The 11134-nt window shown below is 59.8% G+C and overlaps 5 protein-coding genes across 5 annotated transcripts in view; 1 reads left to right on the top strand and 4 right to left on the bottom strand.

Annotated features, from left to right (window-relative positions):
* Positions 1-878, bottom strand: part of SDRG_07453 (hypothetical protein) — a 2336-nt gene extending 1458 nt beyond the window's left edge. Inside the window, exons 1-2 of the mRNA XM_008613286.1 lie at positions 326-878; positions 15-279 (exon numbers count right to left, since the gene is read on the bottom strand). Coding sequence (XP_008611508.1) covers positions 15-279; positions 326-846 — 786 coding nt within the window. The 5' untranslated portion in view covers positions 847-878. The remainder of the gene's footprint in view (positions 1-14; positions 280-325) is intronic.
* Positions 879-1540: 662 nt separating this feature from the next.
* Positions 1541-2215, top strand: SDRG_07452 (hypothetical protein; the record flags this gene model as incomplete). Its single annotated transcript, XM_008613285.1, has 1 exon — positions 1541-2215. One exon carries the CDS (start codon positions 1541-1543, stop codon positions 2213-2215), a length of 675 nt encoding a protein of 224 aa, XP_008611507.1.
* Positions 2216-2266: 51 nt separating this feature from the next.
* Positions 2267-4337, bottom strand: SDRG_07451 (hypothetical protein). The gene has a single exon (XM_008613284.1). The coding sequence runs from the start codon at positions 4313-4315 to the stop codon at positions 2327-2329; it is 1989 nt and encodes a 662-aa protein (XP_008611506.1). The 5' UTR covers positions 4316-4337; the 3' UTR covers positions 2267-2326.
* Positions 4338-4844: 507 nt separating this feature from the next.
* SDRG_07450 (hypothetical protein) lies at positions 4845-7307 on the bottom strand. The gene is made up of 3 exons (XM_008613283.1): positions 6318-7307; positions 5919-6272; positions 4845-5870 (listed from the first exon to the last, which is right to left on the bottom strand). The coding sequence occupies exons 1-3, from the start codon at positions 7269-7271 to the stop codon at positions 4887-4889; spliced, it is 2292 nt and encodes a 763-aa protein (XP_008611505.1). The 5' UTR covers positions 7272-7307; the 3' UTR covers positions 4845-4886.
* A 961-nt stretch (positions 7308-8268) lies between these two features.
* SDRG_07449 (hypothetical protein) lies at positions 8269-10252 on the bottom strand. Its single transcript, XM_008613282.1, has 7 exons — positions 9881-10252; positions 9672-9830; positions 9551-9619; positions 9095-9508; positions 8934-9035; positions 8750-8888; positions 8269-8701 (listed from the first exon to the last, which is right to left on the bottom strand). Exons 1-7 carry the CDS (start codon positions 10235-10237, stop codon positions 8391-8393), a joined length of 1551 nt encoding a protein of 516 aa, XP_008611504.1. The 5' UTR covers positions 10238-10252; the 3' UTR covers positions 8269-8390.
* Between the last annotated feature and the right edge of the window lie 882 nt (positions 10253-11134).

The following is an 11134-nucleotide window of genomic DNA, read 5'->3' as shown; positions in this document are numbered from 1 at the left end:
CGCCAAAACTTGACGCCGGCTTCGTCCTCGCCCCACCCGACAATCTCAACGTCGTGGTCAATGTGCGTGAAGTTGGTCGTATCGTGCAGGATCCCGGCCGTGTAGTCGTTGATGAACGGCGGGCTGCACGCAATCCCGCACGTAATCGGACCGTTGAGGAGCTCGTGCATCATGGCATGCTCGCCGGCAATGCGCGCATACTCCTTCGCTCGATACCGGACCATCTTGGTCACGGGGAAGCAGTGGGGCACATTGAGGCTGTCGGGCGTCTTCATGCAGCTAGAACGATAGCGTCAGAGGAAATGAGGTAAGCTGGTAAGTGTACTTGACGCAGTAGCCGTCCGGCGGACACGTGCCATTGTACAAGTCAATGTACTTGGTGTAGTCGGTCGCGTTGTAGTGCAGACACGTCTCGTCCGGAAGGCCATACTTGTGCATAAACTCGTACACGTCCGCGGGCTCGCCGCCCTTGCAGCCGTGCGAGAGGCCGTGGCCCGGCGCGCAGTTGAGAAAGCTCTGCCGCCCGAGCATCACGTCCGGGCCGTGGAACCCGAGCTTGTGGTTGAGGATCTTGATGCGGTCGTTCGCACTCGAGAGCGCGCCGTGCGCAAAGCACGACCCGCAGTACTGCGGAATGTGCTGGTTCCAAGACGACGTGCACATACCGCGCTCGCACCAATCGAGCGCCTTTGGCAGCGACGCCATCGCCAGCACCTCGGTGTCCGTCGGTGGCGGCAGCGTATGCACGCTCGGATGCAGGTGTTCGCGCTGGCGCATCGTGCGCTGGCAGTACGAGCCATAGCCGACGCCAGTCATGGCCATGAGGACCAAGAGAAGGCGTTGCATGAGGGCCTAATGCAATCTGTATCGACGACGACGACGTTCTGCCCGCGATCTTTCTTCCAGCCCAACGGGATCTTTGCGTTGCGATCTTCCGACGCACGGTAATAGTGTACGACCAAGACAGCACAGCGCTAACCATCGGAAGACGCTCGCTTGTTCGAAAAAGCTAAGTTTCAACTAGGCTCTCAGCACGAGCAGTCGGTGCGAGTGCGTTGCGCATCGTGGCGAGTCATGGTGCGAGTGAGGGAGCGCATTGGGTGGGTGGTTTGTCGCCAAATTTCATACACTATTCGGATGGCATTCGTTGCACCGTCCGTACACCATTTCCTACCAATGTCCACTTGCTACAAAAGACAAGTATACGAGGCCAGATCTTATTCAACGCAAATCGTGTCATATGCAGTAAATGGTGTTATGATTCATGTCACAGAAAACCTTGTTGACCTCGACGCCGCTGGCCGCGCACCACGCGCAACGCCCACGAGAAGATAGATGCATTCGACAAGTCAGGTACTACAAGCCCCGAGCACTGCCGCCTGACGGTATTGGCGTAGTACTGTTCTCTGAGCCTCTGGTGAGGGCTGGTGGCGGCGGCAGCGAAGACAGTGGGAGCAGCACTGCCTGGGTGATAGATATTGGGCGGCTGGGATGATCGACTTGAAGTTTGGGCACCCACTTTTCTTTTCGGTACGCCAAGATGACCACGTACGGCAGCGGTAACAACAGCGTGGCCTTGCCCACGACGCGTCTCGTGCTCAAGCACTCGGAGCGCCCGAGCGCGAGCCGCCCGCGCAAGGCGGCGCTCGCGTTGGGCCTCGGCGTCGCGCTTGGCTGCGCGTACGCGGCGACCGCCCACCATGGCCGCGTCGCGCCGCTCCTGCTCGGCGACGCCGTGCGTGGCTGCGACTTCCGCGACGGCGACCGCATTACGCTCCGCGCCGACACGGGCAAGTACTTTTCGCGCTGCAACAACTGCATCCCGGACGCCGCGTACCCGGATGCCGCCTTTGTCCACGCCGACGCCGTGAGCCCGGCCGCGGTCTGGACGGTCGTCCGCGCCGCCAACAACAAGGTCGCGCTCCAGGGCGACAACGGCAAGTTCCTCGCCCGCTGCACCAACTGCGCGCCGATCGCGACGCACGCCGACGAAGCGTTCGTGCACGTGGCCGACTACACGGAGGGGCCGTGGGCGCAGTGGACGTGCATGGACGCGGGCAAGGGCAAGATCGCGCTCGCGGACGACACGGGCAACTACCTGAGCCGCTGCAACAACTGCGTCAACGGCGCGTTCCCGGACGCGGCCTTTGTGCACGAAGCGCACTTCCACAACAAGCAGCACGCGCAGTGGACGGCCGCGCGCGTCGGCAACTAACTTTTTAGTAGTCGATTTTGCCGACAATTTTGTCAAGGCCATTAATCTCAGTTGCTATGTATAATTGTGTTCATGTTGTTGTATAGTTGTAATTTCTAAAGTCTATCTTAATTACCAGCGACGGCCACCACGACCGCCGGGAGGGCCGCCACGACCACCGCGGCCACCGCCGCCACGACCGCCGCCATAGCCACCGCCACGACCACCGCCGTAGCCGCCGCCGAAGCCGCCCGTGCGCTGGGGCAGCTCCTGCATCTTGGGGAGCGTCTTGGGGAGCGAGTACGGGCAGCCGTACGAGCTCGAGTCCTTGGCCGCGATGAGGTCCTCAATGACCTTGAGGCCGGCGTTTGGCAAGTCAAAGCACGCGCCCATAGAGTCGGCCGTGAGCTGCATGCTCTTGATGTCCTTGGCAAACTCTTCCGGGATGTCGCGGTTGACGGCGTTCCAGACGTAGCCCTTGGCGCGAATGACGTTGGACGACTCGAAGAGGACCGTCGTGAGGTCCGGCGAGCCCGAGAGGAGCGACGCCTTCGCCGGCGGCTTGGTGTGGCCCGTGATGCACGCGAGGGCGGCAGCGAGACTCTTCTCGGCGCCCATCGTGTCGATCAACGTCTTGGCCGTCTCGAGGAAGAGCTCGATCATGTTGGGGTCCACGGTCTCGATCTCCGAGGCGGCAGTCGCGGCCGCACCCGTCACCATGTCGTCGACGTTGGGCGCCGCCTTCATGATAAACTTGTTCTTGATCGACCGCTCAATCAGGAGGAGGTTGTCCTTCTGCTTGGGCGTGAAGAGCGTTATGCACGTGCCCTTCTTACCGGCACGACCGGTACGACCCGAGCGGTGCACGTACGTGTCGACGTCGGCGCGACCCGACTGCTTGCGCGGCGGCTCCGAGTTGATGACGAGGTCGACGTCCATGTCGAGACCGCGCGCAGCCACGTCGGTCGCAATCAGAAGACGGATCTTGCCGTCACGGAAGGCCTGCATCGTGATCTCGCGCTGGTTCTGCGCAATGTCACCGTGGAGGACTTGGGCGTCCTGCTTGATGTCCGGGTTGACGGCGAGTTCGTTGCAGTCCTTCTTCGTTTCGGCGAAAATGATCGTGCGCGACGTCTTGGTCGCATACATGGAGAGGAGGTTGGCGAGGAGGCTCGCGCGCGTCTGCCAATGGCAAGGGATCGCAATGTGCTGGACGTCCTTCGAGGCCTGGTCTTCGTTGTCGTTGACCATGTTGACGTAGACGCGGTCCGGCTTCATGTACTTCTTGGCGACCTGGTCGAGCCACGACGGGATCGTGGCCGAGAAGAGGAGCGTCTGGTGCGCGGTCTTGGCCGCCTCCATGGCCTCAAAGACCTTCTGGATGTCCTCGCGGAACCCCATCTCGAGCATGGTGTCGGCTTCGTCAAGGATCAAAAACTTGCACTCGTTCAGGCGCAGCGTGCCACGCTCGAGGTGGTCGCAGATACGACCGGTGGTACCGACGACGATGTCGACGCCGTCGCGGAAGTCCTGGTTCTGCGACTGGTACGACGCGCCACCGTAAATGCACGTCGTCTTGAGGCTCGGCGCCGTCTGCTCAAACTCGGTTGCGACCTGCTTGGCGAGCTCGCGCGTCGGCGCCATGCAAATGACCTTGGCGGCACGGCCGCGGTTGGTGCGCTTGCCCTCCTTGAAGAGGCGCTCGACGACCGGCAAGACAAACGCGAGCGTCTTGCCCATGCCCGTGCGCGCACGGCCAATGAGATCAAACTCGTCGTAGATCTTGTCGAACGTCATCGACTGGATCGGGAAGAGCGTCGAGATACCGCGCTTCTCGAGCGCAGCAATCGTGATGTCGCCGACGCGGAAGTCCGAGACCTTCGGGTTGCCCTCGCCGATCGTCGAGACGTTTTTGGCTTTCTTGGCGGCCGGCGACGCGACTTCCTCGTCCGAGGCGGGCGAGGCCGCCGGCGCTTCCTCGTCTTCGGCGACGTCGGTCGTCTCGTCGTCCGAGCGCGAGCGCTTCTTCTCCTTCTTGGCCTTCTTCTCCTTCTTCTCCTTCTTCTCCTTCTTCTCCTTCTTGAGCTTCTTCAGCAGCTTCTGCTCGTCGTCGGAACTCATGCTCGCTCGATGGATATTTGGGAAATGGCAATCTCGATAATCATTGGTGGTCTCGAAACCCTCTACAAACCGATCGAGTCAGCCGATCGATTCTCACAGGAGGATATCCACTGGCTGCAAGTGATTGGCTCGTGGCGATTCGCGCGTGAAACCGACACGATGACATGCATCGACAGCGGCGACGACGCATCGACTAGCAAAACTACGATACCGACTAACTACGACGATGCAGTGTCCTCGACTAGTACCGTCGATATCCTACTCACAGCATGGGCCAAGCGCTCGTTCAGCGCACTCCTCGCTGCAGGCTGAACCGTCGACACCGCGTGGCGGCACGTGACGTCCGACTCTGCCATCGCACGCCGTCTCGCCCAACGTCCGCCATGCGCTGGGTCCACAGCTGCTCGTTGGTTTGGTCAATCGGTCGTTTGGTGGGCTCCTCAACAACCTACGACGAATTGCTGGCCAATAAGAGCTGCGTTTCCTCGACACGTCGTGGCGATGATGAGGAGAGATGTACGATACGCCATACACTTGAGAAGGAGGCAGATACTTAAGTAGTCGTTAGGGTCTAATAATGACGCTTCTCCAGCGTCATGAGCGACGCGACAAAGGTCATGATCATCTTGGGCTTGACCTCGACAATGTCTTCGTACGTCAAGAAGACGGTGGCGCCAATCTTGCGGGCGCACGAGATGGCATACTTGGCGTTCGCTGCCTTGTCCTCGTCACTCGACGCGTGCTCGACGACCGCGTCCCAGTTGACCGCCCGGGGCTCGACGGCCGCGACCAGATCCAAGAGGTACACTGCGTCCGAGAGCATCGCGTCTCGGAAGGTCACCATCCGCTTGTTGTGGCGCACGGCTTTGGCGTTCGCCCACTCGATAATGTCCTTGTCGCTCACGTCCTTCCCGAGCGACGAGAGGAGCTTGAGTGAGTTGTGGCGCATCATCTGCCAAATGAGCGAGAGCACGAGCTTCTTGTTGCCTTCGGCAATGTCGACGCCGCCAATGTTGACGAGCGAAAACTTGAGCTGCTTCCCGAGCACGACGCAGTAGTTGCAGTTTTCGACCTTCTTAAACTTGTTGGCTGGCGCGACATTCGCTTTGGTCCAGCTCACGACACCCGGCTCCATCTTGTCGAGCGTCTTGAGGATGACCATGCCGTCCTTCAAGTCCGAAAAGAGGTGGTTCACATACGTCTCTGAGAGCCCGAGCGAGTTGATCCACATGCGGAAGCAGCGCTCTTCGCGCGTGTCGCCCACGTCGTCGTCGAGAATCTCCTGGAGCTGCGCGGTCACGTCCACGTCATCGAGCGCCGGACACGTGTTGAAGAGCTGGGCCACAAACGACAAGTTGAGCTTCGTATTGCCGCTCGTAATGTCGCTGGGCTTGATGAACGCATCGACGTGCAGCTTCTCCGCGTTGCGAATCACATGCGTCGCACGCTCGAGCGCCGTCGGCTCCTTGCACACGTCGCACGTGCTCGGCGCAATCTGGTGGAGCAAGACCGAGTAGACCGTCGCGTCGGCCACGTCGCGGCCAAAGTTGTGAATCTAGTCGATGTACATTGATACATTGATACAAAAAGTGTCAAGGTGTACCTTCTTGTCGTGGTGCGCTGCCGCCAAATGGTAGTTGACCCAACGCAGCAAGATTTGCTCGGGCGGCAGCTTCATAAAGTCCTCGAGCGACTCGCCATCGAGAAGGAGACGCACGAGCTCCGGGTGGTTCTTGAGGTTGATGGTCGCCGTGAGCTGGATGCGGATGATCTGCCACACAAGCCCGAGCACGAGGATCGGCTTGCCCTCGAGGAGGTCCGACGGGCCAATGTTGACGATCGAACACCCAATCGACTTGGCGGCGTTGATGCACAAGTTGTGGTTCTCCGTCATCTCGTACACGTTGAGCTTGTTCTTGATGTTGACGGCGCGCATGTCGATCGTGTCGGGCACCGCCTAGATACATGAGACTAAACGACGTGATGGCATCACGGAACGTACGAGGTTGATGAGCTTGCAGAGGAGAATACCGTCCGTGACCGAGGCAAAGAGGTCGTGGCCCGACGGGTCGATCGGCAGGTAGGCCAGGTGCGCATCACCGGACAGGCAGTTGTTGATGTGCTCGGCAAACGCCATCTTTTCTTCGTCCGAGTACGAGTGGACGCCGCCGGTCGCACTGCGGCTCTCGTGGATGTTGAGGTGCTTCTGCACAACGCTCGCCAGCGCGCTCGCCGTGCGCTGGAGCGGCGCGTTGGCAGCGGCATGGGCCTGCGCCGGCGACGACGCGCCCGAAAAACCGCTCGTCTTGCGGCTCGGCGTCACAGGCGGGGTTGAGACCGGCGACTTGGTGTTGAACTTGGCAGCCGCGGCTGCAAACGCCGACTTGTTGCCGCCCGTCGGCGTCACAGCAGGTGCTGGAGTCACTGGGACAGGCGGGGGTGGCGGCACGTATGACGGTGCGGCCGTCTTCTTGATGGGCGCCGCCGACGGGACAGGCGTGCTCTTGCCCTTGTTAAAGGCCGCCGACGCGGCGGCAAAGTTCGAGTTGCGCGGCGCAAACGACGTCGCGGCGGCTTCGGTCGGCGACGCGACCGGCGATGGCGGCTTCGTGAACGCCGTCGAGTTCCACGAGTTGACGGCGGCGGCATTGTTGAAGACGGGCCCTGTCGGGTAGCTCGGCGCCGACGTCGGCATCGGGTGGCGCAGCTCGTAGAGCAGTGTGAGGAACTCGGGGAACTCGATCGTCCCGCTCTTGTCCGTGTCGACCGACGCGATGAGGTCGGCGACGAACGCGTCCGATGGCACCTCGCCGACCGCGAGGAGGACGTTGCTGAGCTCGGAGGCGTCGATGGAGCCGTCGCCATCAGCGTCGAACTGCTTGAAGGCCCGCTTGAGGTCCTGGATCTCCTTGGGCGAGAACTTCTGGAGGTACTCGGAGGGCACAAGATACGACATGGCAGCTTTCGAAATGAGGAAATCCGCGGCCTTCGCACCTCTGGATCCAATTAATTTAAAGATATCGTTGCAGAATACCTTGGTTTTGTATGGCATGTCGCATTAAAATACAGGAAAATCTTTTGCTGTGGCCAAAAATAACGCAATCCGTCCGAATCAGGCCGCGTAGGACATGGACAGCCGGCACGACGGGTGCGTCGGCGCGACGTGCGCGGAGGCCATTGCCTCATCGAGGCGCGTAGCTGCATGGGCATGTAGCCCATGATGGCTGCATGCGGCGAGGGTCGGCGCTGCCCGGCGAAGCGACGAGCTGTCCACGAACAGAGAAGATGCGTCCACGTCGCATGTGGACAAGCCAAAAAGTATGTGCGGATGTCAGACTGTAGGTGCGAGCTTCCGCGGACGTCCGCGTAAACATACTAGCCGTAGCCGCTACTAGCATAGGTTGAGGCCTTGGCATGGACAGCCACGGCGCCTCGGAGCGAGACCATCGAGCGGGACTTGGTGCACCGGCGTGGTGCAACAGCCAGGTTCAAGAAGGGACGCGCAGCTAATGCTGGCGGCGTCTCTCGCACCATAGGACACGCGAAGAATGTTTTCGAGAATGTACGATGTGGCTACTCGCACAGCTACACGCACCTGCAAGGTCCAAACTTAGTGTACGTCGCAGCGACAACTTGTACTATGGGACGTGGGACGTGGAGCGTAGACCGAGCAGAGCGTAGCTACCCAATACGACGACAGTACGTAGATGCGGTGCCCAGAGAGACGTCGTCATGCGAGAGCTGCCGACCCCGCACTCGTGGGTACGTGGCATTCTCCACGGGCACCTAAATCTCGTATTGTCCAATCACAACGCGACAGCGTCCCAAGGAATACATGCACTTGATGCGGAATGTATGCAGAGAGAAGCATGCTGAGGACCATCTTCGTCGCCGTCATCGATGTTGCTGTCTTTGCAGATAAGGGGTAGGTCTCCACCCACGGATGATGCCTCCGACAGTGTCGTGCAATCAATTGCGTCATCTTCCAATTCTACTAACTAACCTTATCGGTACAGTGTCCTTGCGACTTGTGTTGCGTCGAGTGACACTGCCTACTTAGTTTAAAAAGCATAGTTTAGTCGTGTATGCGCTGCCGGGGCTGCCTAGCGGCGGTGTCGCCATCGTCCCGCTTGCGCTTGGTCGACGTCCAGTGTTGCCAGTGGGTGGCAGCGGCGTGGGCGCGTTGGCACAGCGCTTCGATTTGCACGCGCTCCCGCTTGCGCTCGGAAACGCTCACGTCGGTCACTTGTTTTGGCAAGTCCCGCACACTCGCCCAGGCACCGCTCGTGAGCGCCGGGAAGAGCCGCGCGTTCTCTTCGTTGACAAACACGGTCGCGCGCCCGGGATCGCCACTGCGTCCTGCACGGCCCACAAGGTGCACGTACTCTAGCATCCATACGTGGATGCGCGCGATACATATCTGTCGGTACGTACCGTCGACGGTCGGCGGCAAGTCAAAGATGACCACGTCGTCGACGCTGAGGAGGTCCATACCGCGCCCCAAGACGTACGTCGCCACCAAGATGGACGCGGTTCCTGCCACAAACGCCTCCATCGCTTGCAGCCGCGCGGCCTACGCCGTCCATATCGTACAATGGGCATCCATATGCAATTGTACCTGGGACTTGCCGCCGTGGATCGAGAGGGCTGGGACGTTGCACGCCTTGTAGATGGACTTGACGAGCACGTCGGCGCCTTGCTGGGACGCCACAAACACAAGCTACGAACCATAAAACCATGTTGGGTCTCCGCATCTCGTCCATAAACGACGTATCGTACGGTCGCGTGCAGCGGGTCGTCAGAAGGTTTCCCCCGAAGCAGCTCGAAGAGGCGCTTTGTCTTCTGAGCGTTGGCAACGAACTGCACATGCTGGGTCACATGATGAGGAATGTCAACCGCCAGACCCGACGAGAATCTGTGCGTCACGCGGAGAACGTCAGGTGCCAGCGTGCGAGCAATGGCCTCCGCAGCTGGCGTCATGGTTGCGCTGGCAAAGAAGAGCTGGCGATTTGGAGGCAGAAGCGAGAGCAGCGTGGTCGTTGCGTCTCGAAACTCATCGTCGCAGAGCCGATCGGCTTCGTCGAGGACGCAGGTACGGACGTCGTGCAGCATCAAGCCGTGGTCGGTATGGATGGCCAAGAGACGTCCGGGGGTACCAATGAGCACTTGCGGACCTTGGGCGAGTCGGTGGAGCTACTGTCCTAGTGTAGCACGCGAATAGGAGAGCCAACGTACTTGGTTGGGCAGAGGCAGACCGCCCACGAGCAGCGCGGTTCGCATCTTCGGAATGCCTTGCACGAGTGCCTATGCAGCGTCGATAAACGCCACATCGCAGGCGCCTTGCAGTCGAGACTACCTTGATCTGGGCTTCAATTTGTATGCAGAGCTCGCGGACGGGCGCGAGGATGAGGCCGAGGATCCCGTGGATCTCAAAGCGCGCCGCCATCGTGCGGGCGAGCAGCGGCAGCAGAAACGCCACCGTTTTGCCCGTGCCTGTTGGCGCGCATAGAAGAACCTACAGATCCGCATGAGGCGCGACGTGGAGAGCCATTATGGGCCAAGTACGTCGTGGCCTGCACGCCCGAGAGGCAACACTTGCATCTGGATCGGAGTCGGCTGCAGCAGCTCTGCGCGCGCCATGTTAGCAACAAGCTCGGGTGCCAAATCGACATCGTCGAAGGTCGTTGCGAGCGGCGTCGCCGAGTCTGGTGTGACCGCGAGCCCCAGCTCCGCGCGGAGTCCGCGGGTTGCGGCGCGGGCTTGCGCGGTGTCCCGGCACTCGAGGCTGCAGACGTCTTCGTCCGTTGCATCGCAGACGTAGGCGCCGTAGCGGCCGCAGAGAGCGCAGACGGGCTCGCCATCGACGGCCGCGCGCTGGGCAGCGCAACGTGCCACGATGGCGTCTTCAACTCCGTCGGCCATCTCGAGTGAGTATCCGGATAGCGAGCGAATGGCCGGATGACAATGTCCACGTTTTAATTTGCACCATGTTCATATGGCGACGGCCGTCCATATCCTATTACATGTTTGCTCCACGACCACAGACTCGCTTGCTTGATGTGATCACAGGATGTCGACAATCAAGATCAAGCGCAACGACGTCAAGAAGCTTTGCGTCAAGCAGATCGACGCGATCTCTTAGTGGCAAGAACGTCCATCAGCACCGAAAGTACGCGTGCATAAAACAGTTTTTCTATATCAAGTGCACAATCACTATGTACTCGTTTTGTGGGTATTTACATGCGAGGAGGAGCAGTATTGCTACCGGTAGCAGGAGCACTACATATCGGTAGCATGATCACACTTTGGACAAGCGGCAAGCGACAATGGCGGTACATATTTATCCGGGCAACATTATCCGGATGAAATGTGCTCGTCGGCGATGCTCGGCAGCTCGTTGACGACGTTTGGAGTTTTTTATGGAGTCGCATGTTTCGCTCGATATGGATAGCGTAGGACGCAGGGAGTCCAAAAACCAAAGAATGGGGCTCGTAGCGTGCCTACAGCCTGCGCTCCTTCCAAATGTAATATGGTGGTCGCTTGATACACTGATACTAGATTCAGTATCAGTTTTTGCCAACTTGGACGGCGCACAACGCAGGCTGTAGGCACGCTACGAGTCCCATTCTTTGGTTTTTGGACTCCCTGCGTCCTACGCTACGCATATCGAGCGAAACATGCGACTCCATAAAAAACTCCAAACGTCGTCAACGAGCTGCCGAGCATCGCCGACGAGCACATTTCATCCGGATAATGTTGCCCGGATAAATATGTACCGCCATTGTCGCTTGCCGCTTGTCCAAAGTGTGATCATGCTAC

This window comes from Saprolegnia diclina, assembly GCF_000281045.1.
Source record: "Saprolegnia diclina VS20 unplaced genomic scaffold supercont1.21, whole genome shotgun sequence".
In the NCBI taxonomy this organism is placed as follows: domain Eukaryota; phylum Oomycota; class Saprolegniomycetes; order Saprolegniales; family Saprolegniaceae; genus Saprolegnia; species Saprolegnia diclina.
Note: the sequence above shows the minus strand (reverse complement) of the source record. Positions and strands in the feature narration are given on the sequence as shown.

Coding starts and splice junctions, on each gene's coding strand:
- SDRG_07449 (XM_008613282.1), bottom strand. CDS start 10,237: ATGGCCGACGGAGTTGAAGACGCCATCGTGGCACGTTGCGCTGCCCAG. Junction 9,509..9,550: donor GTCTGCCTCTGCCCAACCAA/GTACGTTGGCTC, acceptor CTAGGACAGTAG/CTCCACCGACTCGCCCAAGG. Junction 9,036..9,094: donor ACGACCCGCTGCACGCGACC/GTACGATACGTC, acceptor TATGGTTCGTAG/CTTGTGTTTGTGGCGTCCCA.
- SDRG_07450 (XM_008613283.1), bottom strand. CDS start 7,271: ATGTCGTATCTTGTGCCCTCCGAGTACCTCCAGAAGTTCTCGCCCAAG. Junction 6,273..6,317: donor TCTGCAAGCTCATCAACCTC/GTACGTTCCGTG, acceptor TCATGTATCTAG/GCGGTGCCCGACACGATCGA. Junction 5,871..5,918: donor CAGCGCACCACGACAAGAAG/GTACACCTTGAC, acceptor TACATCGACTAG/ATTCACAACTTTGGCCGCGA.
- SDRG_07451 (XM_008613284.1), bottom strand. CDS start 4,315: ATGAGTTCCGACGACGAGCAGAAGCTGCTGAAGAAGCTCAAGAAGGAG.